At 38.0% G+C, this 27,506-nt stretch overlaps 1 protein-coding gene across 1 annotated transcript in view; it reads right to left on the bottom strand.

Annotated features, from left to right (window-relative positions):
- The window catches only part of PHOX2A (paired like homeobox 2A), a 31,811-nt gene extending 14,408 nt beyond the window's left edge, over positions 1 to 17,403 (bottom strand). The window contains exon 1 of the mRNA XM_089664792.1: positions 17,073 to 17,403. Within this exon, the coding sequence (XP_089520918.1) occupies positions 17,073 to 17,295 (223 nt within the window). The 5' untranslated portion in view covers positions 17,296 to 17,403. The remainder of the gene's footprint in view (positions 1 to 17,072) is intronic.
- Between the last annotated feature and the right edge of the window lie 10,103 nt (positions 17,404 to 27,506).

Genomic DNA, 27,506 nt, shown 5'->3' with positions numbered 1-27,506 from the left:
GAACAGACCAAGTAAATGACTGCGGAATTGACCGAGGAACCATCTGTGGAAACGAACAAAGAATTGGCCAGAGACCTGAGGAAGCAACCGAGGAGCTGATCAATGACCCAACCAAGGAAATGACCAAGGAACCATCTGAGGAACTGACCATGGAAGTCACCAAGACACTGACCAAGGAACCATCTGAGGAACTGACTGTGGAAGTCACCAAGACACTGACCAAGGAACCATCTGAGGAACTAACCATTTAAGTCTCCAAGACACTGACCAAGGAACCATCTGAGGAACTGACCGTGGAAGTCACCAAGACACTGACCAAGGAACCATCTGAGGAACTAACCATTTAAGTCTCCAAGACACTGACCAAGGAACCATCTGAGGAACTGACCATGGAAGTCACCAAGACACTGACCAAGGAACCATCTGAGGAACTGACCATGGAAGTCACCAAGACACTGACCAAGGAACCATCTGAGGAACTGATCATGGAAGTCACCAAGACACTGACCAAGGAATCATCTGAGGAACTGACCATGGAAGTCACCAAGACACTGACCAAGGAACCATCTGAGGAACTGACCATGGAAGTCACCAAGACACTGACCAAGGAACCATCTGAGGAACTGACCGTGGAAGTCACCAAGACAATGACCAAGGAACCATCTGAGGAACTGACCATGGAAGTCACCAAGACACTGACCAAGGAACCATCTGAGGAACTGATCATGGAAGTCACCAGGACACTGACCAAGGAATCATCTGAGGAACTGATCATGGAAGTTACCAAGACACTGGCCAATGAACCATCTGAGGAACTGACCAATTAACAAATGACCAAACTAATGAACCAACCAAGCAACTGATCAATAAACGATAAAGGAACCAACAGAGGGAGTAACCGAATATCTAATAACCAAGGAACCAACCAAGGAAAACAGTGAGGAACTGACTGAGAAACCATCTTAGGAACTGACCAAGGAATTGACCAATGAACTAACCAATGACCTGAGGAACAAATCGATGAACCAACCAATGACCCAATTGAGGAACTGACCAAGGAACCAACAGAGGGACCTGCTAAAGAAGTGACAAAGAATCTAAACAAGGAATCAACGGAGGAGCTGACCAAGGAATCAACCATGGAAGTGACTGAAGAACTGACCAAGAAACTGACCAAGGAACCATCCAAGGAATTGACCAACGATCAAACTGAGGAACCAACCAAGTAACCGATCAATGAACTGACAAAGGAACCAACAGTGGGATCCACCAAAGAAGTGACCGAGCATCTGACCAAGGAACCAGACGAGGAACTGACCTAGGAACCATCTGAAGTACTGACCAAGGAAGTGACTGAGAAACTGACCACGGAAGTGACTGAGAAACTGACCAAGGAAGTGACTGAGAAACTGACCAAGGAAGTGACCAATTAACCGACCAATGACTAAACTGAAGAACCAACCAAGTAACCGATCAATGAACTGATAAAGGAACCAATAGAGGGATCAACCAAGGAAGTTACCAAGCATCTGACCAAGGAACCAAATATGGAACTGACCTAGGAACCTTCTGAGGAACCGACCAAGGAATTGACCAATGACCCAACCGAAGAACCAACCTTCTTTTATAGGCATGGTCACTGTTACTTGCCAGCCTAGGGACACAGCGTCTATTATTCATAAATTAAGAAGCACAATAATAATATATAATAAAAATAACTAAAAATCAATAAAAATATTACCTAAATAAAAAATAGATTATGATGAAAATATTTCATTCCTAAATTCAAAATAATTATTTGTAATAAAAGTAACTACAAATAAAAAAAAAATATGTCAATATAAATCTAAATCTTTAAATATGTATATCTATATCTGGAAAAATAAATATAAATCTAAAATAAAAAAATATAAAAATGGTTTATTCAGAAATGTAAAAAAAACATTAAATAAAAGTAACTACAAATCAATAAAAATATAAACATGTCAATCTAAATCTATACACGTCTTTATCTAATATTTCTGTATCTATAAATACGTAAATCTATATCTGTAAATATAAATCTTTAAATTTGTTAATAAATATAAAAATAGTTTTTTCATAAATTAACATTTTTAAAAAATAAAAGTAGCTACAAATCAATAAAAATATAAATATGTCAATATAAATCTAAATCTATAAAGATGTACATCTAATATTTCTGTATATCTAAATCTATAAATATGTAAATCTATATCTGTAAATATAAATCCAAAAATCTATTAATAAATACGAAAATATAAACATTGTTTAATTATAAATTTAAAAAATGTCATAAAAGAAACAAAAAAACAATAAAAATATAAATATGTCAATCTAAATCTATAAATGTCTTTATCTAATATTTCTGTATCTATAAATATGTAAATCTACATATGTAAATATAAACCTATAAATGTGCTAATAATTACAAAAATATAAAAAAAAAGTATTCAGAATTAAAAAAAAATGTAATAAAAGTAACTGTAATCAATACAAATATAAATATGTCAATATAAATATAAATCTTTAAATATCTATATCTAATATTTCTGTATATCTAAATCTATAAATATGTGAATCTGTATCTGTAAATATGAATCCATAAATATAAAGAAAAAATATAAAAATTGTTTATTCATAAATTTAATATTTTTTATAAAAGTAACTACAAATAAAAAAAAAACTAAATAGAAATAATTAAAATAAATTATTATAAAAAATATTTCATTCATAAATTAAGCATAATCGTATGTATGTAATGTATCATAAAAAAAACCACCATAAATCGATAAAGTGATTACTGGAGTAAAAATAATTAATATAAAATAAATTATTACTAAAATATGCCATTCGTAAAATAGGCGCAATTATGAATTGTAAAAATAACTACAAATCAATAAATATCTGACTTAAATAGAAATAATTAAAACAAAATAAATGATTATTATAATATTTCCGTTGTAAATGGATCATAGATCATAATAGCAACTTTCAATAAAAATATCACTTGAATAAAAAATATTTAGGAAATAAATGACCAAAATATCAAAAAAATATTAATAAAATATATTCAAATGTTGGCGTCTGTTTTTTTTGTGTTTGTTTTATTTCCTTCCATGTGATTGGGTCTTGAGGGATCACCTTATTCACGAACAGGTGACCAGACTTTATTTCTTTGGTAAACCGACCCCAATATCCCCGGTCAGGAGCTGGAGGAACGATCGTCTTACAGAAACTAGCCAGCGTGCTGGAAAACATCCGACGGCTCTGGTATTCCTCCAGCTCTGCGTCATCCTCATCTCCTCTACTTTGTACATCCAGCCAATCGGATCGATCGGATGCAGAATATCCGGTTTGCACAACAGATGAAAGACAGTGGGGTGGATTTACTAAAGGCGAATCGATCGAGCATTTTGCACTTCTTCTCCCCAGATACTGTAATTGCAGAGTAGTCAGCAGTGGAAAATCTGGGCTTGTCATCATTACCGGGACAAGTTCATCTAGTGCCACCCAAACCCCCCCAGACACACTCACCCGCACCCGTGTCCATTCTCTGCCCTCCTGCTCTACTGTGCCCAGGGCCGCTGCTCCTCCTGCCCACCCCTTGCCCCAGCCCTGATCCCCCTTGCTTTGCTGTGCCCACCCCTTGCCCCAGCAATGCTCCCCCCGCTCTACTGTGCCCAGGGCCGCTGTCCCTCCTGCCCACCCCTTGCCCCAGCAATGCCCCCCCGCTCTACTGTGCCCAGGGCCGCTGTCTCCCCTGCCTCCCACCCCCCCTTGCCCCAGCAATGTTCCCCCGCTCTACTGTGCCCAGGGCAGCTGTCCCCCCTGCCCCCCACCCACCCCCCCCCTTGTCCCAGCATTGCTTTTCATGCTTTGTCTCTAATTACTCTAATTAGATAGCTGGGAGGGTTGTGTGACCTGGGGGGGGGGGGGGCAGATAATTCCTCCCACTGACCCCACCGGGGGGTTACATTAGCATTGCTCTGGATTATTAATGGGGACAATGACAGGCCAGACAGGATCATGTGACTTCATGACATCCGAGAACTGCTGCAGATCCCACCACTGTCTGGGGATGGATCTCCTGCTACAGGAAATTATATGAAGTCCTCTTTAGTAATAGCAGTAATACTACTACTACTAATAATAATAATAATAATAATAATAATAAATAAAATAAAATTACTAATAATAATAATAAAAAAATGAATTAAATTAAATAAAACTACTACTACTAATAATAATAATAATGATAAAACAAATAAATTAAATAAAATAAAACTACTACTACAACCAGGGGCGGACTGACCATTTGGAAACTCGGGCACTGCCCGAGGGCCCGGGGTCAGTAGGGGGCCCCATGAGATGCCCCTGGTACCTTTTTCATAGGCTTTTTTGAGTTTGGGCAAGGACACAGGGGCCCCATGATCCCCTATTGCCCGGGGGCCCCATGAGTTGTCAGTCCGCCCCTGACTACTACTACTACTAATAATAATAATAATCAAACAAATAAATGAAATTAAATAAAACTACTACTAATACTAATAATAATAATATTAATAAAAAATTAATAAAATAAAATAAAGCTACTACTACTACTACTAATAATAATAATAGTAATAATAATAATAATGATAAAACAAATAAATGAAATTAAATAAAACTACTACTACTAATAATAATAATAATAATAAAAATAAATTAAATAAAACTACTACTACTACTAATACTAATAATAATAATATTAATAAAAAGTTAATAAAATAAAATAAAGCTACTACTACTACTACTAATAATAATAATAATGATAAAACAAATAAATAAAATAAAATCAAACTACTACTTCTACTACTACTACTACTACTACTACTAATAATAATAATAATGATAAAACAAATAAATGAAATTAAATAAAACTACTACTTCTACTACTAATAATAATAATAATAAAAATAAATTAAATAAAACTACTACTACTACTAATACTACTAATAATAATATTTATAAAAAGTTAATAAAATAAAATAAAGCTACTACTACTACTACTAATAATAATAATAATAATGATAAAACAAATAAATTAAATAAAATAAAACTACTACTTCTACTACTACTACTACTACTAATAATAATAATAATAATAATAAAAATAAATTAAATAAAACTACTACTACTACTAATACTACTAATAATAATATTAATAAAAAGTTAATAAAATAAAATAAAGCTACTACTACTACTAATAATAATAATGATAAAACAAATAAATAAAATAAAATAAAACTACTACTACTACTACTACTAATAATAATAATAATAATAATAATAATGATAAAACAAATAAATTAAATAAAATAAAACTACTACTTCTACTACTAATAATAATAATAATTAGCCACTTCCTACTGTACCTTTACCCCCTCCCTCCTAGATTGTAAGCTCGAAAGAGTAGGGCCCTCTTACCCCTCGTACGTTGTTTGTTGTTGTTGTACTGTGCCATGTATTGTCCCCCCCTCTATTGTACAGCGCTGAGCAAACCCTTTGGCGCTATATAAACTCGAAGTAATAATAATAATAATAATAATAATAATAATAATAAAACAAATAAATGAAATTAAATAAAACTACTACTACTACTAATAATAATAATAATAATGATAAAACAAATAAATGAAATTAAATAAAACTACTACTACTACTACTACTAATAATAATAATAATAATAATAATAAAAATGAATAAATTAAATAAATTAAAAATACAAGAACTACTACTACTAATAATAATAAAAAGAAGATACCATAAAATATTATGTCATCATTACTATAAAAAATATTATATTAATAATATTAGGTATTATTTTATAAAAAAAATTATAATTATTATTTTTATTATAAAAATAGTAATGATAAAATATATGGCTATTTGAATTCACAGTGGAGTTGCGTCACTATATAACTTTAAAAAAAACCCAGCAAACTAAATGCATTTCCAAAGGTCGCATTTTTTTTTTTTAATGCACCACAAAGAGACAAATGGTTCCCTCCTGCGTACGTTGGGGTGGCGCTCCCATTTAGACCTCGGCATCCCGGGGCGTTGCATTAATCGCTGTTTTCATGCGATAACACACGTTGCATTAGGTCAGACCGCTCTAATTGGCAACAAAATATAAAATGAAAAAAAAATAAAATAAAAATACACCAATTTTTGCGGCGCAGTGCGCAGTATCATGTGCTGTGGTGCGGTGCAATGCGTGTGCGTTGGAGATGTGCGTTGGAGTGGCTTTGCGACGTGTTGATACATGTAACAAGCATCACAGCAACGCTCAGGCTACCACGACCCACGGGAAAGGTGTGACTATAGAGCCGCCCACAATGCGCCGCTGAACGCACGTTCCTGTTGCTGCCGACACGCACAGATGGGAGGCCATCTTGGAGAATTTTCCTACAAAGAGCCTGATGGTACCAAGGTGCGCGCCCATGCTGCCAGTGGGCGGGGCTTAGCAAAAATAACAACTGACCGCTCACTGGGGCAGATTTGTGACAATTTATGTTTTTTAATCTAAAAAAAAAAATTGGTCAGTGAAACCCGCCACCGACAGCTTCTACCGAAACCGCGAAAAGACCGAAACGTTCGGTGTAGGATAATGCGTAGAAACAACCAAAAAAGTGGTTGAAATTGGCAGAAAATGGAATAAAGCGACAGAACTTTCCATTCCACTTCGCGTCGGAGACCTCACAAAGACAGGACGGGAATTGCCCCGCTGGAAGCCAGTAAAAAAAATTTGACAAGCCGGCAGCAATTTTTTTTTTTTTTTTTTTTTTTTTAATTTTGTAAAAGAAAATTTTTTTTAATTAAAATTTTGTTAAAAATTGAAAATAAATTTAGAACAACAGGGTTGTAATTAAAAATAAACAAATACATAAATTTGAAAAGAAAAATTGTGTTCCGCATAGTGCCTGTGTTGCCTGAATAAACCAACCAGATTGCATCTGTCATTCCTCTAGTGGAGGATAAACAAAGGCCAACATCCCCGTCACCTGCCCCCCCCCCCCCCCCCACTGAATATCTGCACATTATCTGAGCAGCAATCACTGCGGCACTCCAGGCTATAGAGAGGGAGAGATCCGAAGATTTCCTGTGTACACAGCCCATGTATGCAAACAATCCCGACACTCTCAATTACCACCAACATTTTTCAACTGCCATTTAAAAAATTTTTATAGTGAATTTTTTAATTTTTTTTATTAGGAACCCGTCTATGCCAGACAGTCATTGTAGCAGAATTTGATACTGCAATCAGCGTGCTACTGGGTGAAATACAATTCTTTTATTAACATACTTTGAATCGAAGTAACAATTAAAACAAAAAAAAAAATTCTAAAAGATTGGATTTAAATTTTATTTTTATTTACAAAAATTTCACTGCCAAAAAAACAAAAATGGCCATTGCCAACGATATTTAACAAAAAGGAATGTAGATGTAATGAGACTGGAGAGAAAAGTGTGCCACAAGTTCTCCACTGCAGTCTTGGATTTTTAGATATAATAATCAATTCAATTAAATTTACATAACAAAAAATACTAGAATGGTAAATGCTCCATGATTGGATATAACATCACTTTGATATGTAATATTTTATCACTCACATACATAATATATATATTATTTATTAATATATATATATATATATTTATTTGTGTTTATTTATTTTAAGAATAACTCTCAAATGTATATTGTAGTAATAAAGTAACAAAGATTTATTTCATATACCTATTTATAAATATATATATATGTATATATATATATCACTCACAAAGGTAAAGATATTATATATAAATATATATATATTTTATATAAATATATATATATATATATATATAAAATTTAACTATTTTTGAAGAATAACTCTTAAATGTAGTGTAGTAACAAAGATATATATATATATATATAGGAGATATGAAAAAATGAAAAAAGAGAGAGAGAGAGGGAGGGGGAGAGAAAGAGACCTATCTACCTATGTATATTTTTGAGATATTAAATATAATTTTTTTACTTTATCATTTTTTTTACTTTGTTAGTACAATAGAAATTTAAGAGTTATATGTAAATGTCTTACTTTTATTGATTTCTTTTTAATAACATAAAATAAAAAAAATAAAATATATATGTATTAATGTTTTTATTTTTGATTTTTTTGATTTTTGTTTTAGATATTAAAAAAGCTAGAGAGAGAGAGAGAGAGGGGGGAGAGAGAGAGAGAGAGAGAGACCTATAAATATTTTTGAGATATTAAATATATTTTTTTTTACTTTATTACTACAATAGAAATTTAAGAGTTATATGTAAATGTGTTACTTTTAATTAAATTTATTTAGTAACATAAAATAAAAATAAAATATGTATATATGTTTTTACTTTTTTATTTGTTTGAGAAATTAAAAAAGAGAGAGAGAGAGAGGGAGGGGGAGAGGGAGGGAGGGAGAGAGAGAGAGGGGGGGAGGAAGAGAGAGAGAGAGAAGAGAAAGAGGGACAGAGACCTACCTATTTTTTTGAGATATTAAAAAAAATGAAAGAGAGAGATCTTTTGAGATATTAAATATCATTTTTTTTTACTTTATTACTACTATAAAAATATCAGAGTTATATGTAAATGTGTTGTGTTTATTTTTTTTTTTAATAATATAAGATAAAAAATAAACAATCACTAAAAACACATAACAATGTTCTTGAGTAATTGTGACATTAGAATTTAGTGATGCTATCATGATCCTACAATAATAGGTAACATAATGAAAAAAAAATTGTTCCATTGGATAGGGGTATGCTGGTGATGTATACATTTCTAGCTGAATTATTTTTTTAAATGAATTTTAGTGAAATAATGCTCTAGTAAACGAATGAACTCTGAAAAATAAATGTTATCCTTATACTTTATAATATTTTTATCGCTATTATTTCATTCTCTTTTAAGGTAGTATGGAAAAAAATGAAAAATATTAGCTGCTCTCTGTATGACACACTCAAAATACACTGTATTCCTCTAATTAAAAATAAATATATAAATAACTGAAATGTATTCCTCTAAAAAAAAAAAAGAATTAAATATAAATAAAGTAAATTCTTCTAATAAAAAGAATTAAAAAAGAAATAAAAATGTATTATTCTAATAAAAAGAATTAAAAAAGAAATAAAAAAATGTACTATTCTAATAAAAAGAATTAAAAAAGAAATAAAAAAATGTACTATTCTAATAAAAAGAATTAAAAAAGAAATAAAAAATGTACTATTCTAATAAAAAGAATTAAAAAAGAAATAAAAAAATGTACTATTCTAATAAAAAGAATTAAAAAAGAAATAAAAAAATGTACTATTCTAATAAAAAGAATTAAAAAAGAAATCAAAAAATGTACTATTCTAATAAAAAGAATTAAAAAAGAAATAAAAAATGTACTATTCTAATAAAAAGAATTAAAAAAGAAATAAAAAATGTACTATTCTAATAAAAAGAATTAAAAAAGAAATCAAAAATGTACTATTCTAATAAAAAGAATTAAAAAAGAAATATATAAAATGTACTCTTCTACAGTAATGCAGGTTACTAATGTAATCACAATAATATTGTTTTTTAATATTTAGCTGATATTATTTCTAGCAGTAGAACATATTTATGTGATATTGATAAAAAAATATCTAGAAATGATTGAACGGTGAGCAATTCCTCTATTAGTAATAATTTTCTAGTGATGCGGTGTCATTTCATTCATTTATTACATCGTCATTTTATATTGACATAGCTATGGAACAGTGTGACAATATAAGAGTTTTATACTGAATATTATTAAAACGATTTTATATAAATATTTTGGTTTTTTTAATCTAAGAACTGTGTTTTAAAAAAATGCGAAAAATACCATTTGCATGAGATATATTTTGATATTTACAATAATACAAAAGGTCTGTATCCTTTAAACTTCCTCCTACAATTAACACATCACTGTTCACAAATAAACAATGATATCTTCCACATAATAATAGTGACATGCCAGTGAAAGTAATTGCATCACAAAATACTGATTTTTTATCATTTTCTACTCATTTTTGCACAGAAAAATTAGGTTGATTTTTCCTTTTTTAATGAAATATAGTGTATGATATATGTGTATATGTAAAGAAAATCTTAATCTAAGAAATGTGTTTTAAGAAAATACAAAAAAATACCATTTGCATCAGATATATTTTGATAGGGACAATAATACAAAATGACTGTATCCTTTGAACTACCTACTACAAATGAACACATAACTGTTCACAAATAAACAATGATATCTTCCACATAATAATAGTGACATGCCAGTGAAAAAAATTGCATCACAAAATACTGATTTTTATCATTTTCTACTCATTTTTGTACAGAAAATGTAGGTTTATTTTTTTTTTAATTTAATGAAATATGGTATATGATATATATGTATATATCTATATATATATATCAATCATATACATGCTATACATATCATATACATACATATATCACACATGCACACACATGTATATGTTTTTTTTTATGAAATATAGTATATAAAAAAAATTTTTAAAAAATCAACCTAAATTTTCTGTATAAAAATTAGTAGAAAATTATAAAAATCTGTGTTTTTGTGATGCAATTATTTTCACTGGCATATATATATCTATATATATATATATATATATATATATATATATATATATATATATATATATATATATATATATATATTTAAATATAAAATATACATACATATACACATATATCATATACTATATTTCATTAAAATAAAATCAACCTAAATTTTCTGTATGAAAACTGGTAGAAAATGATAAAAAATTTGTATTTTTGTGATGCAATTATTTTCACTGGCATGCATATATATATATATATATATATATATATACATATACACATATATCATATACTATATTTCATTAAAATAAAATCAACCTAAATTTTCTGTACAAAAATTAGTAGAAAATGACAAAAATCAGTGTTTTTGTGATGCAATTATTTTCACTGGCATATATATATATATATATATATATATATATATATATATATATAAAATATACATACATATACACATATATCATACACTATATTTCATTAAAATAAAATCAACCTACATTTTCTGTACAAAAATTGGTAGAAAATGATAAAAATCTGTGTTTTTGTGATGCAATTATTTTCACTGGCATATATATATATCTATATATATATATATATATATATATAAAATATACATACATATACACATATATCATATACTATATTTCATTAAAAAAAATTAATCTAAATTTCCTGCACAAAAATCAGTATAAAATGATAAAAAATTGTATTTTTGTGATGCAATTATTTTCACTGGCATATATATATATATATATATATATATATATATATATATATGCGTGTGTGATATATGTGTAGATGTATGTATAATATATATATATATGAGTGTGTGTGATATATGTGTATATATATATATATATATATATATATGTGTGTATGTTATGGGAGAGCCTTCAAAGAGAGTCAATTGTAATATATTTCTTTATATAGTTATTAAACACTGATATATTATTAGTGGGAAGGGAATAAAATGTATTAATAGAAAGGTTAAAACCTAACAAAGGAACGGTGATCTGGTTACACTAACAATAGAACTATTATTTAATAATTCTATAATGTAAATAATAATATTAAAAAATAATAAATAATAATAATTATTAAAAAATTATATATAAAAAAATAATATTTTTATAGCTGTAATATAAATAAATAAAAAAAAATTAAAAAATATATATATACTATTATGAATTGACCTCACTGTTTTATAGTGACCTGGAGATTTTATACTGATAATAGAACACATTTTTTTTCAATTATAATTATAAACGTTTGTCAGTGATTTTCAGCTTTGACGTAAAATAATAGTTTAATAGGCAGGTGATATAGAAGAACATGTAAAGATCTGGTAATAATTGAATTTATTGCACACCCAGGAATACAGAGGTGGGTGGGGCGATGTTTCCATCGTAGATGGTGATGTAATATTATGAGCCCTGACCATGAAGGATTGTGATGTAATATGGAGTTAGAATGGATAATGTTTTTGTCTGTGAATTATTGGGTGACAGAGGACAGGAACAGGCGATGGTAGATGGATAATGGATGAAATAAATAATGGGGGGGGGGGGTATTTATTATACACCTCGGAGTTACTGGGGTGATGAGGAACACTCATAATTTTGCAGTCGTCAAGGATGATGGAATCACGTATTGCTCGGAGTTATTGGCGTGTGCGGAGACGGACGTGGTGTCGGCGTGTAATAAAGTCCTAATAATTGAATAAACATATCGCACCCCTGAGTTATGGTGGGGGGCGGGGTATGGGGGGGGGCAGTTAGCGCTCCGCTGTGTAATAAAGTTCTAATCATTGATTGAATGAGTTATTGGGGTGAGAACGACAGTCAACGGTAATAAAGTATCAGTTGTGGATTACATACGACCCATCTCTAAGCTACATGGGGGGGGGGAGGGGCAGGCTGTTGTTAGTAGTGTAATAAAGTTGTAATTATTCCATTCTAAGTTATTATGTAAATAATGTGCAGTGTACGGGGTGGGGGGGGGGCAGTTATTGGGGTCACTACGGGTTTATTTAATTGTACCTCTCAGTTATTAGTTTACATTCGGCACCGTCCCGAAGTTTCAATGATTCTTTCAGGTTGCTGAGTGTTCTGCGGGGTAACAAAGTCATACTCAGCTGAATATATCCCTCCTAGATTGTAAGCTCCCAGGATCAGGGCCCTCCTATCCCTCTGTATTGTCTCCCTTTATATTGTAAAGTGCTGAGCAAACTGTTGGCACCATATAAATCCTGTATAATAATAATATCTTCTCAGATATTTCTTTGCACCCCGGAGTCATTGGGATAATAGGAACAGTTGAGACTCGGCAAAGTTGCAAGTATTCTTCCATGTCATTGGGCGAGAGGTTTGCAGGATAACAGGGTTATAATTGCTGAATATATATTTTCACCTCATTTAACTGAGACATTTATTTGCACCTCGGAGTTATTAGGGTGATAGGAACACTTTACATTTGGAAGTGTCATAAAGTTTCAATTGTTCCTTCAAGTTATCGGATGAGAGGGTTGCAGAGTTACAATGTCATCATTAGCTGAATATATATCTTTTCACCTCATTTTAACTGAGAGATATTTCTTTGCACCCCCGGAGTCAATGGGATAATAGGAGATTGGCAAAGTTGCAAGTATTCTTCCACGTTATTGGAGGAGAGGTTTGCAGGGTTCAAAGGGTACGATTAGCCGGGTACATACCTTCACCTCGGAGTTTTTAGGGTGATGGGAACAGTTTACATTTGGAAGTTTCATAAAGGTACAATTATTCCTTCAAGATATTGGGTGAGAGGTATGCAGTGTATCAGGGTTAGAATTGCTGAATATATATTTTCACCTCATTTAACTGAGACATTTATTTTCACCTCTGTGTTATTAGGGTGATAGGATCGGTTTACATTTGGAAATGTCATGAAGTTTCAATTACTCCTTCAAGTTATTGGATGAGGGATTTGCAGGGTTACAATGTTATATATATTTGCACCTCTGTGTTATTAGGGTGATAGGACCGGTTTACATTTGGAAATGTCATAAAGTTTCAATTATTCCTTCCAGTTATTCGATTATGGATTTGCAAGGTTACAATGTTATCATTAGCTGAATATATATTTACACCTCTGTGTTATTAGGGTGATGGGAACTACGATTAGCCGGGTACATACCTTCACCTCTGTGTTATTAGGGTGATGGGAACAGTTTACATTTAGCAGTGTCATATAGTTGCAATTGTTCCTTCAAGATATTGGGTGAGAGGTTTGCAGTGTATCAGAGTTATAATTGCTGAATGTATTTTTTCACCTCATTTAACTGAAACATTTCTTTTCACCTCTGTGTTATTAGGGTAATAGGACCGGTTTACATTTAACAGTGTCATAAAGTTTCAATTGTTCCTTCAAGTTATTGGATGAGAGGTTTGCAGGGTTGCAATGTTATCATTAGCTGAATATATCTTTCACCTCATTTTAACTGAGAGATATTTCTTTGCACCCCCGGAGTCATTGGGATAATAGGACCAGTTGAGATTGGCAAAGATGCAAGTATTCTTCCACGTTATTGGAGGAGAGGTTTGCAGGGTTTAAAGGGTACGATTAGCCGGGTATATACCTTCACGTCGGAGTTATTAGGGTGATAGGAACAGTTGACATTTGGCAATGTTATAAAGTTTCAATTATTCCTTCAAGTTATTGGATGAGAGGTTTGCAGGGTTACACGGTAATAATTAGCTGAATATATATTTTCACCTCATTTAACTGAGACATTTATTATCACCTCTGTGTTATTAGGGTGATAGGAACAGTTGACATTTGGCAATGTTATAAAGTTTCAATTATTCATTTTAGTTATTGGATGAGAGGTTTGCAGGGTTGCAATGTTATCATTAGCTGAATATATATTTTCACCTCTGTGTTATTAGGAGGATAGGAACAGTTTACATTTGGCAATGCCATGAAGTTGCAATTATTCTTTTAAGTTATTGAGTGGTTTGCAGTGTTGCAAGGTGATAATTATCTGAATGTATGTTTGCACCTCTGTGTTATTAGGGGGATAGGAACAGTTTACATTTGGCAATGCCATGAAGTTGCAATTATTCATTCAAGTTATTGGATGAGAGGTTTGCAGGGTTGCAATGTTATCATTAGCTGAATACATATATTTTCACGTCATTTTAACTGAGAGATATTTCTTTGCACCCCCGGAGTCATTGGGAAAATAGGAACAGTTGAGATTGGCAAGGTTGCAAGTATTCTTTCACGTTATTGGAGGAGAGGTTTGCAGGGTTCAAAGGGTACGATTATCCGGGTATATACCTTCACCTCGGAGTTATTAGGGTGATAGGAACAGTTTACATTTGGCAATGTTATAAAGTTTCAATTATTCCTTCAAGATATTGGATGAGAGGTTTGCAGAGTTACATGGTAATAATTAGCTGAATATATTTTTCACCTCAGAGTTATTAGGGTAATAGGAACAGTTGACATTCAGCAATATTATAAAGTTTTTATTATTCTTTCAACTTACTAAGTGTATTGCCGTGTAACAAGGTTATAATTGCTGAATATATATTTTCACCTCATTTAACTGAGACATTTATTGTCACCTCTGTGTTATTAGGGTGATAGGAACAGTTTACATTTGGCAATGTTATAAAGTTTCAATTATTCAGTCAAGTTATTGGAGGAGAGGTTTGCAGGGTTCAAAGGGTACGATTAGCCGGGTATATACCTTCACCCCGGAGTTATTAGGGTGATAGGAACAGTTGACATTTGGCAATGTTATAAAGTTTCAATTATTCATTTTAGTTATTGGATGAGAGGTTTGCAGGGTTGCAATGTTATCATTAGCTGAATATATATTTTCACCTCTGTGTTATTAGGAGGATAGGAACAGTTTACATTTGGCAATGCCATGAAGTTGCAATTATTCTTTTAAGTTACTGAGAGGTTTGCAGTGTAACTAGGAGGTAATGAGCTGAATGTATGTTTGCACCCCTGTGTTATTAGGGTGATAGGACCGCTTTACATTTGGCAATGTTATAAAGTTTCAATTATTCCTCCAAGCTATAGGGTGAGAGGTATGCAAGGTTACAATATTATCATTTGCTGAATAGGACCGGTTTCCATTTGGAAGTATCATAAAGTTGCAAATATTCTTCCAAGTTATTGGACGAGGGATTTGCAGTATTGCAAGGCGATAATCAGCTGGATATAAATTTTCACCTCTGAGTTATTAGAGTAATAAGATGGGTTTACATTTGGAAGTGTCATAAAGTTGCAAATATTCTCTCAAGTTATTGAGAGGTTTGCCTGGTATCAAGGCAACAATCAGCTGAATATATTTTTGCACCTCTGTGTTATTAGGGTAATAGGAACAGTTTACATTTGGCAATGTTATAAAGTTGCGATTATTCCTTCAAGCTATTGGATGACAAGGTTACAATGTTATAATTTGCTGAACAGGACCGGTTTACATTTGGAAGTATCATAAAGTTGCAAATATTCTCCCAAGTTATTGGACGAGGGATTTGCAGGGTAATAATGAGCTGAATATAAATTTTCACCTCGGAGTTATTAGGGTATTAGGACCGGTTTACATTTGGCAATGTTATAAAGTTGCGAATATTCTCCCAAGTTATTGGACGAGGGATTTGCAGGGTTACAAGGCGATAATAATCAGCTGAATATACATTTTCACCTCGGAGTTATTAGGGAGGGTATTAGGACCGGTTTACATTTGGCAATGTTATAAAGTTGCAAATATTCTCCCAAGTTATTGGACGAGGGATTTACAGGGTTACAAGGCGATAATAATCAGCTGAATATACATTTTCACCTCGGAGTTATTAGGGTGATAGGACCGGTTTACATTTGGCAATGTTATAAAGTTGCGAATATTCAAGTTATTGAGGGTTGCAAGGTGATAATCAGCTGAATATATATCGTCACCTCAGTGTTATTAGGGTGATAGGATCGGTTTACATTTATCAGTGCCATGAAGTTTCAATTATTCCTTCAAGCTATTGGGTGAGAGGTATGCAGAGTTACAATGTTACCATTTGCTGAACAGGACCGGTTTACATTTGGAAGTATCATAAAGTTGCAATTATTCCTTCAAGTTACTGAGAGGTTTGCAGTGTAACAAGGAGGTAATGAGCTGAATGTATATTTGCACCCCTGTGTTATTAGGGAGGTAGGACCGCTTTACATTTGGCAATGTTATAAAGTTGCAAATATTCTTCCAAGTTACTGGACGAGGGATTTGCCGGGTATCAAGGCAATCATCAGCCGGATATAATTTTTCACCTCTGAGTTATTAGGGTGATAGGAAGAGTTCTCTCTTCGTAAGTTACAATGGAACGCAGTATGAAGTGCCCTTACCTGTGGAGTAGGGGGAAGGCTGGTGGTCCCTCAGTGCCCCCAGGGTGCAGTTGGCAGTGGTGAGAGGTGGGCACCCAGGGTTGGCAGTGAAGCTGCTCCGGATCGGGTTGTACTGGAAGCTGTTGGGCTGGCTGCACGAACTGAAGTCTGCGTAGGCAGAGGCTTCCATGGCCGCCATGCAGGAATCGTACGAATTCAGGTAGGAATAATCCATTTTGTACATAGAGGGTCCTGGAAGGAGAAGCTGCAGAAGAGGGTCTGTGGAGGGTGTTGGGCTCCTCTTCCTAAGGGTACATGTCCTGTAAGTGGGCACTGCGCAGAGCTGCCTCTAATAGACTGCCTGCTGGACGGGCACAATGACAAGGAGGTACTCTGCTTTACATGACAATACGGGACAAGTGTGCAGGGGGCGGGGCCCAATTCTCCGACCCCGCCCATCGTCAGGGTTGCTGCTAACTCTTTTTTTTCCCCGTCTCTTTTTTTTTTCTCCCCGCCCTGCAGGGATTGCACTTCCACCTGCCCTGGGCAATGCTGTGCTGCCTGTTTAACCCCTTCCAGGCCGCAGAGGCATTTTTTTTTTGAATTTTAACCCTCAACCTGCCCTGTTCTCTTCGCAGATGATATCTATTCGCAGCGAAGATATTATTTGTAAATCTAACCAGGGGCGGACTGACCATTTGGAAACTCGAGCACTGCCCGAGGGCCCAGGGTCAGTAGGGGGCCCCATGAGATGCCCCTGGTACCTTTTTCATAGGCTTTTTTGAGTTTGGGCAAGGACACAGGGGCCCCATGATCCCTATTGCCCAGGGGCCCCATGAGTTGTCAGTCTTCCCCTGCTTCTAACCTTTTCTTACCTCAACGAGCGAGCGCTCCAGCCTGGCTGTGCAATAGAATGGCCTTTAACCCCTTCCTGACTTCCAGACACTGATGCTGCCCCCCCCCCCCCCAGCTGCTTAATAAGTAGTTTAATCCTTTTAACTCCCCTTCAAAAGGGTTCAATTAACCCCTTCTTCTGTAGTTAACAGTTCTATTGGAGATTAGCCACCCCCCACCTAACTTTTTTTGTTAATAACAATTGCTTTTAACCCTTTTCATGCTACCCACCCCAACTTTCCCTGTTGTTTCACCCAATCCTGCCAGCAGGGGACAAAAGTGACTGCGATTAACCTCTTCCTTGCTGTTTGGGGCAGGCAGCCCCCCCCCCCCTTCCTGTCCTAAAGTTGAGAAGTTACCCTTTCCTTGCTGAAGGCTTTCACCCCACCCCCAACCTAACCTCCCAAACCCCCATCACATTAACTCTTTCCTTGCTGTAGTCTTTCACCCAACCTGACCTCCCAAAATCCAATCGCATTAACCCTTTGCTTGCTGAAGACTTTCACCCAGCCTAGCCTCCCAAACTCCATTCACATTAACCCTTTCACCCAGCCTAACCTCCGTTCACATTAACCCTTTCCTTGCTGAAGGCTTTCACCCAGCCTAACCTCCCAAGCTCCATTCACATTAACCCTTTCACCCAGCCTAACCTCCGTTCACATTAACCCTTTCCTTGCTGAAGGCTTTCACCCAGCCTAACCTCCCAAACTCCATTCACATTAACCCTTTCACCCAACCTAACCTCCCAAACCCCCATCACATTAACCCTTTCCTTGCCAAAGGCTTTCACTCAGCCTAACCCTCCCCAAAAACTCATCACATTAACCCTTTCCTTGCTGTAGGCGTTCACCCAGCCTAACCTCCCCCCAAAACCTCATCACATTAACCCTTTCCTTGCCGTAGGCGTTCACCCAGCCTAACCTCCCCCCAAAAACTCATCACATTAACCCTTTCCTTGCCGAAGGCTTTCACCCAGCCTAACCTCCCCCCAAAAACTCATCACATTAACCCTTTCCTTGCCGAAGGCTTTCACCCATCCTAACCTCCCTAACCCCATTACATTAACCCTTTCCTTGACGCAGACTTTCACCCAGCCTGACCTCCCCCCCAAACTCCCATCGCATTAACCCTTTCTTTGTTTGTTGTCTGCAGGAAAAAAAAAAACAGGAAACACCTCTTTAACCCTTTCCTTGCTGGGTAGATGAGAAGCAATTGCACTTTGTAAGTCACCAATTCCTCACCCCCCCCCCCCCTCTTCCATCTAACACCCAGCAATTCAATCAGTGCAAAATCTTCTCCATCTCCTTCCTATGGATGGGAAGGACCCAGGAGGGAAAAATCCAGACAATTTATTAAATGACGAATATGATGATGAGGTGTGAATGGGCAGACCCCGGCCAGCTCCACCATAAATTCATTTCCCACATTCCAGAACTTACTCCGGGGGGGGGGGGGCTCCTTCTGTGTGCACAGCCCCAACCAATCCGATTTAACAGCAAGCAGTATTCCTGCCCAAGGGCAGAAAATTGGAAGATCATCATGACACTTCATTCTTCAGAGGTGGATTGGAAATTTCATTTAGATTACAGAAAACAAAACCATTAAAACCACAGAAAATGTTCATAGATAAATGTATGTATTGTATAGAAAACATGACAGCATTTATCTCTCTATCTACAGATCTCTCCATATATCTGAGTCTCTCTTCTGTCTATAATACATCTCTCTACATATATACTTCTTCTGGACCGATCTATCTATGTCCATATCTATTGTCTATCTATCTATCTATCTATCTATCTATCTATCTATCTATCTATCTATCTATCTATCTATCTATTATCTATTATCTATCTATCTATCTATCTATCTATCTATCTATCTATCTATCTATTATCTATCTATTGTCTATCTATCTATCTATCTATCTATCTATTATCTATCTATCTATCTATCTATCTACAGTATCTCCCAGAAGTGAGTCCCCCCCTCACATTTGTGTCAATCTTTGATTCTCCCTTTTCATGTGACAACACTGAAGAGATGACACGTTGCTACAATGTGACGTAGTCAGTGTACAGCTTGTATAACATGTAAATTTGCTGTCCCCTCAAAATAACTCAACACACCGCCATTAATGTCTAAACCGCTGGTAACAACAGTGAGTCCACCCCTAAGTGACAAGGTCCAAATTGGGCCCAAAGTGTCAATATTTTGTGTGGCCGCCATTATTTTCCAGCGTTGCCTTCACTCTCTGGGGCATGGAGGTCACCGGAGCTTCACAGGTTGCCACTGGAGTCCTCTTCCACTTCTCCATGACAATATCACGGAGCTGGTGGATGTTAGAGGCCTTGCGCTCCTCCACCTTCCGTTTGAGGTCGCCCCACAGGTGCTCAATAGGGTTTAGGTCTGGAGACATGCTTGGCCAGTCCATCACCTTTATCCTCAGCTTCTTTAGCAAGGCAGTGGTGGTCTTGGAGGTGTGTTTGGGGTCGTTATGTTGGAATATTGCCCTGCAGCCCAGTCTCCGAAGGGAGGGGATCATGGTCTGCTTCAGTATGTCACAGTACATGTTGGCATTCATGGTTCCCTCAATGAACTGTAGCCCCCCAGTGCCAGCAAGACAGTTGCAGTAGAGGCCTGGCAGAGCATCACCAGGGATGAAACCCAGCGTCTGGTGATGTCTATGCGTTCCACACTTCAGGCTGTAATTGACTGCAAAGGATTTGCAACCAAGTATTAAAAAGTGAAAGTTTGATTTAGGATTATTATTCTGTCCCATTACTTTTGGTCCCTTTACAAGTGGGAGGCAGATATGCAAACTGTTGTAATTCCTACACCGTTCACCTGATTTGGATGTAAATACCCTCAAATTAAAGCTGACAGTCTGCAGTTAAAGCACATCTTGTTCGTTTCATTTCAAATCCATTGTGGTGGTGTATAGAGCCAAAAATGTTAGATTGTGTCCATGTCCCAATATTTATGGACCTGACTGTATATATATATATATACACACACATTGTATACAGTCCGGGGGAGGGGGGAATCACTTCTGGGGGATACTGTACATATATATATATACACATTGTATACAGTCCGGGGGAGGGGTGACTCACTTCTGGGAGATACTGTATATATATATATATATATATATACATTGTATACAGTCCAGGGGTGGGGGGACTCACTTCTGGGAGATACTGTGTGTATATATATATACATTGTATACAGTCCAGGGGAGGGGGGACTCACTTCTGGGAGATACTGTATATATATATATATATATATATATATATATATATACATTGTATACAGTCCAGGGGAGGGGGGACTCACTTCTGGGAGATACTGTATATATATATATATATATATACAGTCAGGTCCATAAATATTGGGACATGGACACAATGCTAACATTTTTGGCTCTATACACCACCACAATGGATTTGAAATGAAACGAACAAGATGTGCTTTAACTGCAGACTGTCAGCTTTAATTTGAGGGTATTTACATTCAAATCAGGTGAACGGTGTAGGAATTACAACAGTTTGCATATGTGCCTCCCACTTGTTAAGGGACCAAAAGTAATGGGACAATTGGCTTCTCAGCTGTTCCATGGCCAGGCGTGTGTTATTCCCTCATTATCCCAATTACAATGAACAGATAAAAGGTCCAGAGTTCATTTCAAGTGTGCTATTTGCATTTGGAATCTGTTGCTGTCAACTCTCAAGATGAGATCCAAAGAGCTGTCACTATCAGTGAAGCCATCATTAGGCTGAAAAAACAAAACAAACCCATCAGAGAGATAGCAAAAACATTAGGCGTGGCCAAAACAACTGTTTGGAACATTCTTAAAAAGAAGGAACGCACCGGTGAGCTCAGCAACACCAAAAGACCCGGAAGACCACGGAAAACAACTGTGGTGGATGACCGAAGAATTCTTTCCCTGGTGAAGAAAACACCCTTCACAACAGTTGGCCAGATCAAGAACACTCTCCGGGAGGTAGGTGTATGTGTGTCAAAGTCACCAATCAGGAGAAGACTTCACCAGAGTGAATACAGAGGGTTCACCACAAGATGGAAACCATTGGTGAGCCTCAAAAACAGGAAGGCCAGATTAGAGTTTGCCAAACGACATGTAAAAAAAGCCTTCACAGTTCTGGAACAACATCCTATGGACAGATGAGACCGACATCAACTTGTACCAGAGTGATGGGAAGAGAAGAGTATGGAGAAGGAACTGCTCATGGTCCTAAGCATACCACCTCATCAGTGAAGCATGGTGGTGGTAGTGTCATGGCGTGGGCATGTATGGCTGCCAATGGAACTGGTTCTCTTGTATATATTGATGATGTGACGGCTGACAGAAGCAGCAGGATGAATTGTGAAGTGTTTCGGGGATATTATCTCCTCATATTCAGCCAAATGCTTCACAACTCATTGGACGCTTCACAGTGCAGATGGACAATGACCCAAAGCAGACTGCAAATGCAACCAAAGAAGTGGAATGTTCTGCAATGGCCAAGTCAATCACCTGACCTGAATCCGATTGAGCATTTCACTTGCTGAAGACAAAAACTGAAGGGAAAATGCCCCAAGAACAAGCAGGAACTGAAGACAGTTGCAGTAGAGGCCTGGCAGAGCATCACCAGGGATGAAACCCAGCGTCTGGTGATGTCTATGCGTTCCACACTTCAGGCTGTAATTGACTGCAAAGGATTTGCAACCAAGTATTAAAAAGTGAAAGTTTGATTTATGATTATTATTATGTCCCATTACTTTTGGTCCCTTAACAAGTGGGAGGCACATATGCAAACTGTTGTAATTCCTACACCGTTCACCTGATTTGGATGTAAATACCCTCAAATTAAAGCTGACAGTCTGCAGTTAAAGCACATCTTGTTCGTTTCATTTCACATCCATTGTGGTGGTGTATAGAGCCAAAAATGTTAGAATTGTGTCCATGTCCCAATATTTATGGACCTGACTGTATATACATTGTATACAGTCCGGGGGAGAGGGGACTCACTTCTGGGAGATACTGTATGTACCTATGTATGTATCTATCTATAATCTATTATCTATCTGACTATCTATCTGGGAGCCAGAACATTTACAATACAATTTAATACAAGAGGGTATAATAGGAGATAGAGTCGTAGGTGACACTGAAGGAACACTGTGAGAGGTAGGAGGAGAACGAGGAAGAGTCATGGAGGCCATGGAGTATTTTGAGGAGATGTGGGTGGTCCTCCATATTACAGACAGAGGAAAGGTCTGTTGGTACGGCTCTGGGGTAATGGCCATTGGTTTTAACACTTAGTAAGCCATAGGGCAGTTTAAGTAGGGAAGTTTGGAGCATTGAGGAGAAAAGTCAGACAGTAAAAGTTGTCAGCGAGGTAGCAGCTTAGATGACTGAAGACTAGGGGTTCTAGAAGTATAGGGGTGAATGGGAGCAAGGTGAGGGTTCTCTGGTTGTTCAGGCTGGTGGGGTCTAGGTTGGAGAGGGGCTGAACCCTGGGATGGAGAGGGGTTACACTATGGAGATGCAGGGGTAGAATATGGAGATAGAGAGGGGTACAATATAGAGGCGGAGGGAGTAGAAAATGGAGATGCAGGGGGTACAGTTTGAAGAAGGAAAGGGGTAGCATATGGACATTGAGAGTAGTAGAATATGGAGATGGAGGGTGGAATATGGAGATGGGAAGATGCAGTATACAAATGATGAAGGGTACAATATGAAAATGGAGAGTTGCAGAATATGAAATAGAGGGACTAGAAAACAGAGATGGAGGGGGGGGTACAGTATGGGGATGGAAGGGGTGGAATATGGAGATGTAGGGGGGTACAATATGGGGGTAAAAGGGTTGAATATGGAGATGCAGGGGGGTACAGTATGGGGATGGAAGGGGTGGAATATGGAGATGCAGGGGGGTACAGTATGGGGATAGAAGGGGTGGAATATGGAGATGCAGGGGGGTACAGTATGGGGTATAGGAAGGGGTGGAATATGGAGATGCAGGAGGGTACAATATGGGGATGGAAGGGGTGAAATATGGAGATGCGGGGGGGGTAAAAAATGGGGGTAGAAGGGTAGAATATGGAGGTGCAGGGGGTACAATATGGGGGATGGAATATGGAGATGCAGGGGGGTACAATATGGGGGATGGAAGGGGTGGAATATGGAGATGCAAGGGGGGTAGAATATGGGGATGGAAGGGGTGGAATATGAAGATGCAGGTGGGTACAATATGAGGATGGAAGGGTTGAATATGGAGATGCAGGGGGTACAATATGGGGGTAGAATATAGAGATGCAGGGGGGTACAATATGGGGATAGAAGGGGTTGAATATGGAGATGCAGGGGGGGGTACAATATGGGGGTAGAAGGGGTGGAATATGGAGATGCAAGGGGGTACAATATGGGGATAGAAGGGTGGAATATGAGATTGCAGGGGGTACAATATGGGGATAGAAGGGTGGAATATGGAGATGCAGGGGTACAATATGGGGATAGAAGGGTGCAATATGGAGATGCAAGGGGGTACAATATGGGGATGGAAGGGGTGGAATATGGAGATGCAAGGGGGTACAATATGGGGATAGAAGGGTGGAATATGGAGATGCAGGGGGGTACAATATGGGGATGGAAGGGGTGGAATATGGAGATGCAAGGGGGTACAATATGGGGATGGAAGGGGTGAAATATGGAGATGCAAGGGGTACAATAGGGGATAGAAGGGTGGAATATGGAGATGCAGGGGGTACAATATGGGGATGGAAGGGTTGAGTATGGAGATGCAGGGGGGTACAATATGGGGGTAGAATATGGAGATGCAGGGGGTACAATATGGGATAGAAGGGGGGAATATGGAGATGCAAGGGGGTACAATATGGGGATAGAAGGGTGGAATATGGAGATGCAGGGGGGTACAATATGGGGGTAGAAGGGGTTGAATATGGAGATGCAGGGGGGGTACAATATGGGGGTAGGAGGGGTGGAATATGGAGATGCAGGGGGGTACAATATGGGGGGTAGAAGGGGTTGAATATGGAGATGCAGGGGGGGTACAATATGGGGGTAGGAGGGGTGGAATATGGAGATGCAGGGGGGGTACAATATGGGGATAGAAGGGTGGAATATGGAGATGCAGGGGGGTACAATATGGGATAGAAGGGTGGAATATGGAGATGCAGGGGGGTACAATGTGGGGATGGAAGGGGTGAAATATGGAGATGCGGGGGGGTACAATGTGGGGATGGAGGGGGTGGAATATGGAGATGCAGGGGGTACAATATGGGAATGGAGGGATGGAATATGGAGATGTAGGGGGGTACAATATGGGGGTAGAAGGGTTGAATATGGAGATGCAGGGGGGTACAATATGGGGGTAGAAGGGGTGGAATATGGAGATGCAGGGGGGTACAATATGGGGATAGAAGGGTGGAATATGGAGATGCAGGGGGTACAATATGGAGATAGAAGGGATGGAATATGGAGATGCAGGGGGGTACAATATGGGGATGGAAGGGGTGGAATATGGAGATGCAGGGGGGGTACAATATGGAGATAGAAGGGATGGAATATGGAGATGCAGGGGGGTACATATGGAGATAGAAGGGATGGAATATGGAGATGCAGGGGGGTACAATATGGGGATAGAAGGGTTTAATATGGAGATGCAGGGGGGGTACAATATGGGATAGAAGGGATGGAATATAGAGATGCAGGGGGTACAATATGGGGGTAGAAGGGGTTGAATATGGAGATGCAGGGGGGTACAATATGGGGATAGAAGGGTTGAATATGGAGATGCAGGGGGGGTACAATATGGGGATAGAAGGGATGGAATATAGAGATGCAGGGGGGTGCAATATGGGGTTGGAAGGGGTTGAATATGGAGATGCAGGGGGTACAATATGGGGTTGGAAGGGGTTGAATATGGAGATACAGGGGGTTCAATATGGGGGTAGAAGGGGTTGAATATAGAGATACAGGGGGGTTCAATATGGGGGTAGAAGGGGTTGAATATAGAGATACAGGGGGGTACAATATGGGGGTAGAAGGGGTTGAATATAGAGATACAGGGGGGTACAATATGGGGGTAGAAGGGGTTGAATATAGAGATACAGGGGGGTACAATATGGGGATGGAAGGGTTGAATATAGAGATGCGGGGGGTACAATATGGGGATGGAGGGGGTAGAATATAGAAATTGAGGGTAGTAGAACATGGAGATAGAGGGGGTATAATATGGAGATGGGGGAGGGGTTAGAATGTGGTCATTGAGAGTAGTAGAACTTTTGGATGGGGGGGGGGGTGTAATCTGGAGATGGAGCGTTGTAGAGAAGGGAGATTGTAGGGGGGTGGGGGGTAGAAAATGAAGATGTGGGGGGTAGGATGTGGAAAGGGGGGGGGGGTCGGCATTATTATGCTGAATGCTGCCTACTTTACCATTTTCCTCCCCCCCCATTATCACTATCCCATATCAGCCACAGACCTGACTTCAGGTGACATCAGCGGGGACACCCATCCCCCATCTGGCCCCCGTGGACAACCCTCAGGGATGCTGAACATTCAGATTCGGTTTCTGGTATCCATTGGCTCCTCAGATCGGCTGCCCCGGCCACACGAAGGGTCGGCCCTCATCAATGATCTGCCAGATATCTCGATGACAACGAATGGCCAACTTATGGGGGCACCCCGACCCCGGGACCCGGCAATGAGAGAGACCAAACCCGACACTGACTAGACATCCTTCTATCTGACCAGTACACCACCAATCCTGCCCGAGACTGGGACATACATGGACGCATGGATGGATAGATGGATCGATCATTTCCTGCGCCGGTCACATTGTAACTTTTCACCGAGTGTTAAAATAGTTTGTCCCCCAGACCGCACTGACATGTGATTACACTTTCCACCACTAGGGGACTCTGTTGAGTTAATTAAATTTCAGTGTGACCCAGTCAGTGAAGACTCAGACCTGGGAGCTGCCAATGCAGAACTGAAGGCCTGGGAGACATGGGTGTCATCCTGATGCTTCCATGCCGAGTTCCCGGGTCTGTACGCCCACTGTGCCCATTATGAGGGGTTTCCACCATCCCTGTGCCGAGTTCCTGGGTCTGTACGCCCACTGTGCCCATTATGAGGGGTTTCCACCATCCCTGTGCCGAGTTCCTGGGTCTGTACGCCCGCTGTGCCCATCATGAGGGGTTCCCGCCGTCCCTGTGCCGAGTTCCCGGGTCTGTACGCCCGCTGTGCCCATCATGAGGTGTTCCCACCATCCCTGTGCCGAATTCCCGGGTCTGTACGCCCGCTGTGCCCATCATGAGGGGTTCCCACCGTCCCTGTGCCGAGTTCCCGGGTCTGTACGCCCGCTGTGTCCATCATGAGGGGTTCCCCCCGTCCCTGTGCCGAGTTCCCGGGTCTGTACGCCCGCTGTGTCCATCATGAGGGGTTCCCCCCGTCCCTGTGCCGAGTTCCCGGGTCTGTACACCCGCTGTGCCCATTATGAAGGGTTCCCGCCATCCCTGTGCCGAGTTCCCAGATCTGTA

The sequence above is a fragment of the Staurois parvus genome, unplaced genomic scaffold (genome assembly GCF_062004578.1).
Source record: "Staurois parvus isolate SC_StPar_1 unplaced genomic scaffold, SC_StPar_1.0 ptg002044l, whole genome shotgun sequence".
NCBI classification, from domain to species: domain Eukaryota; kingdom Metazoa; phylum Chordata; class Amphibia; order Anura; family Ranidae; genus Staurois; species Staurois parvus.
This window is presented reverse-complemented; position numbering and strand designations above follow the sequence as displayed.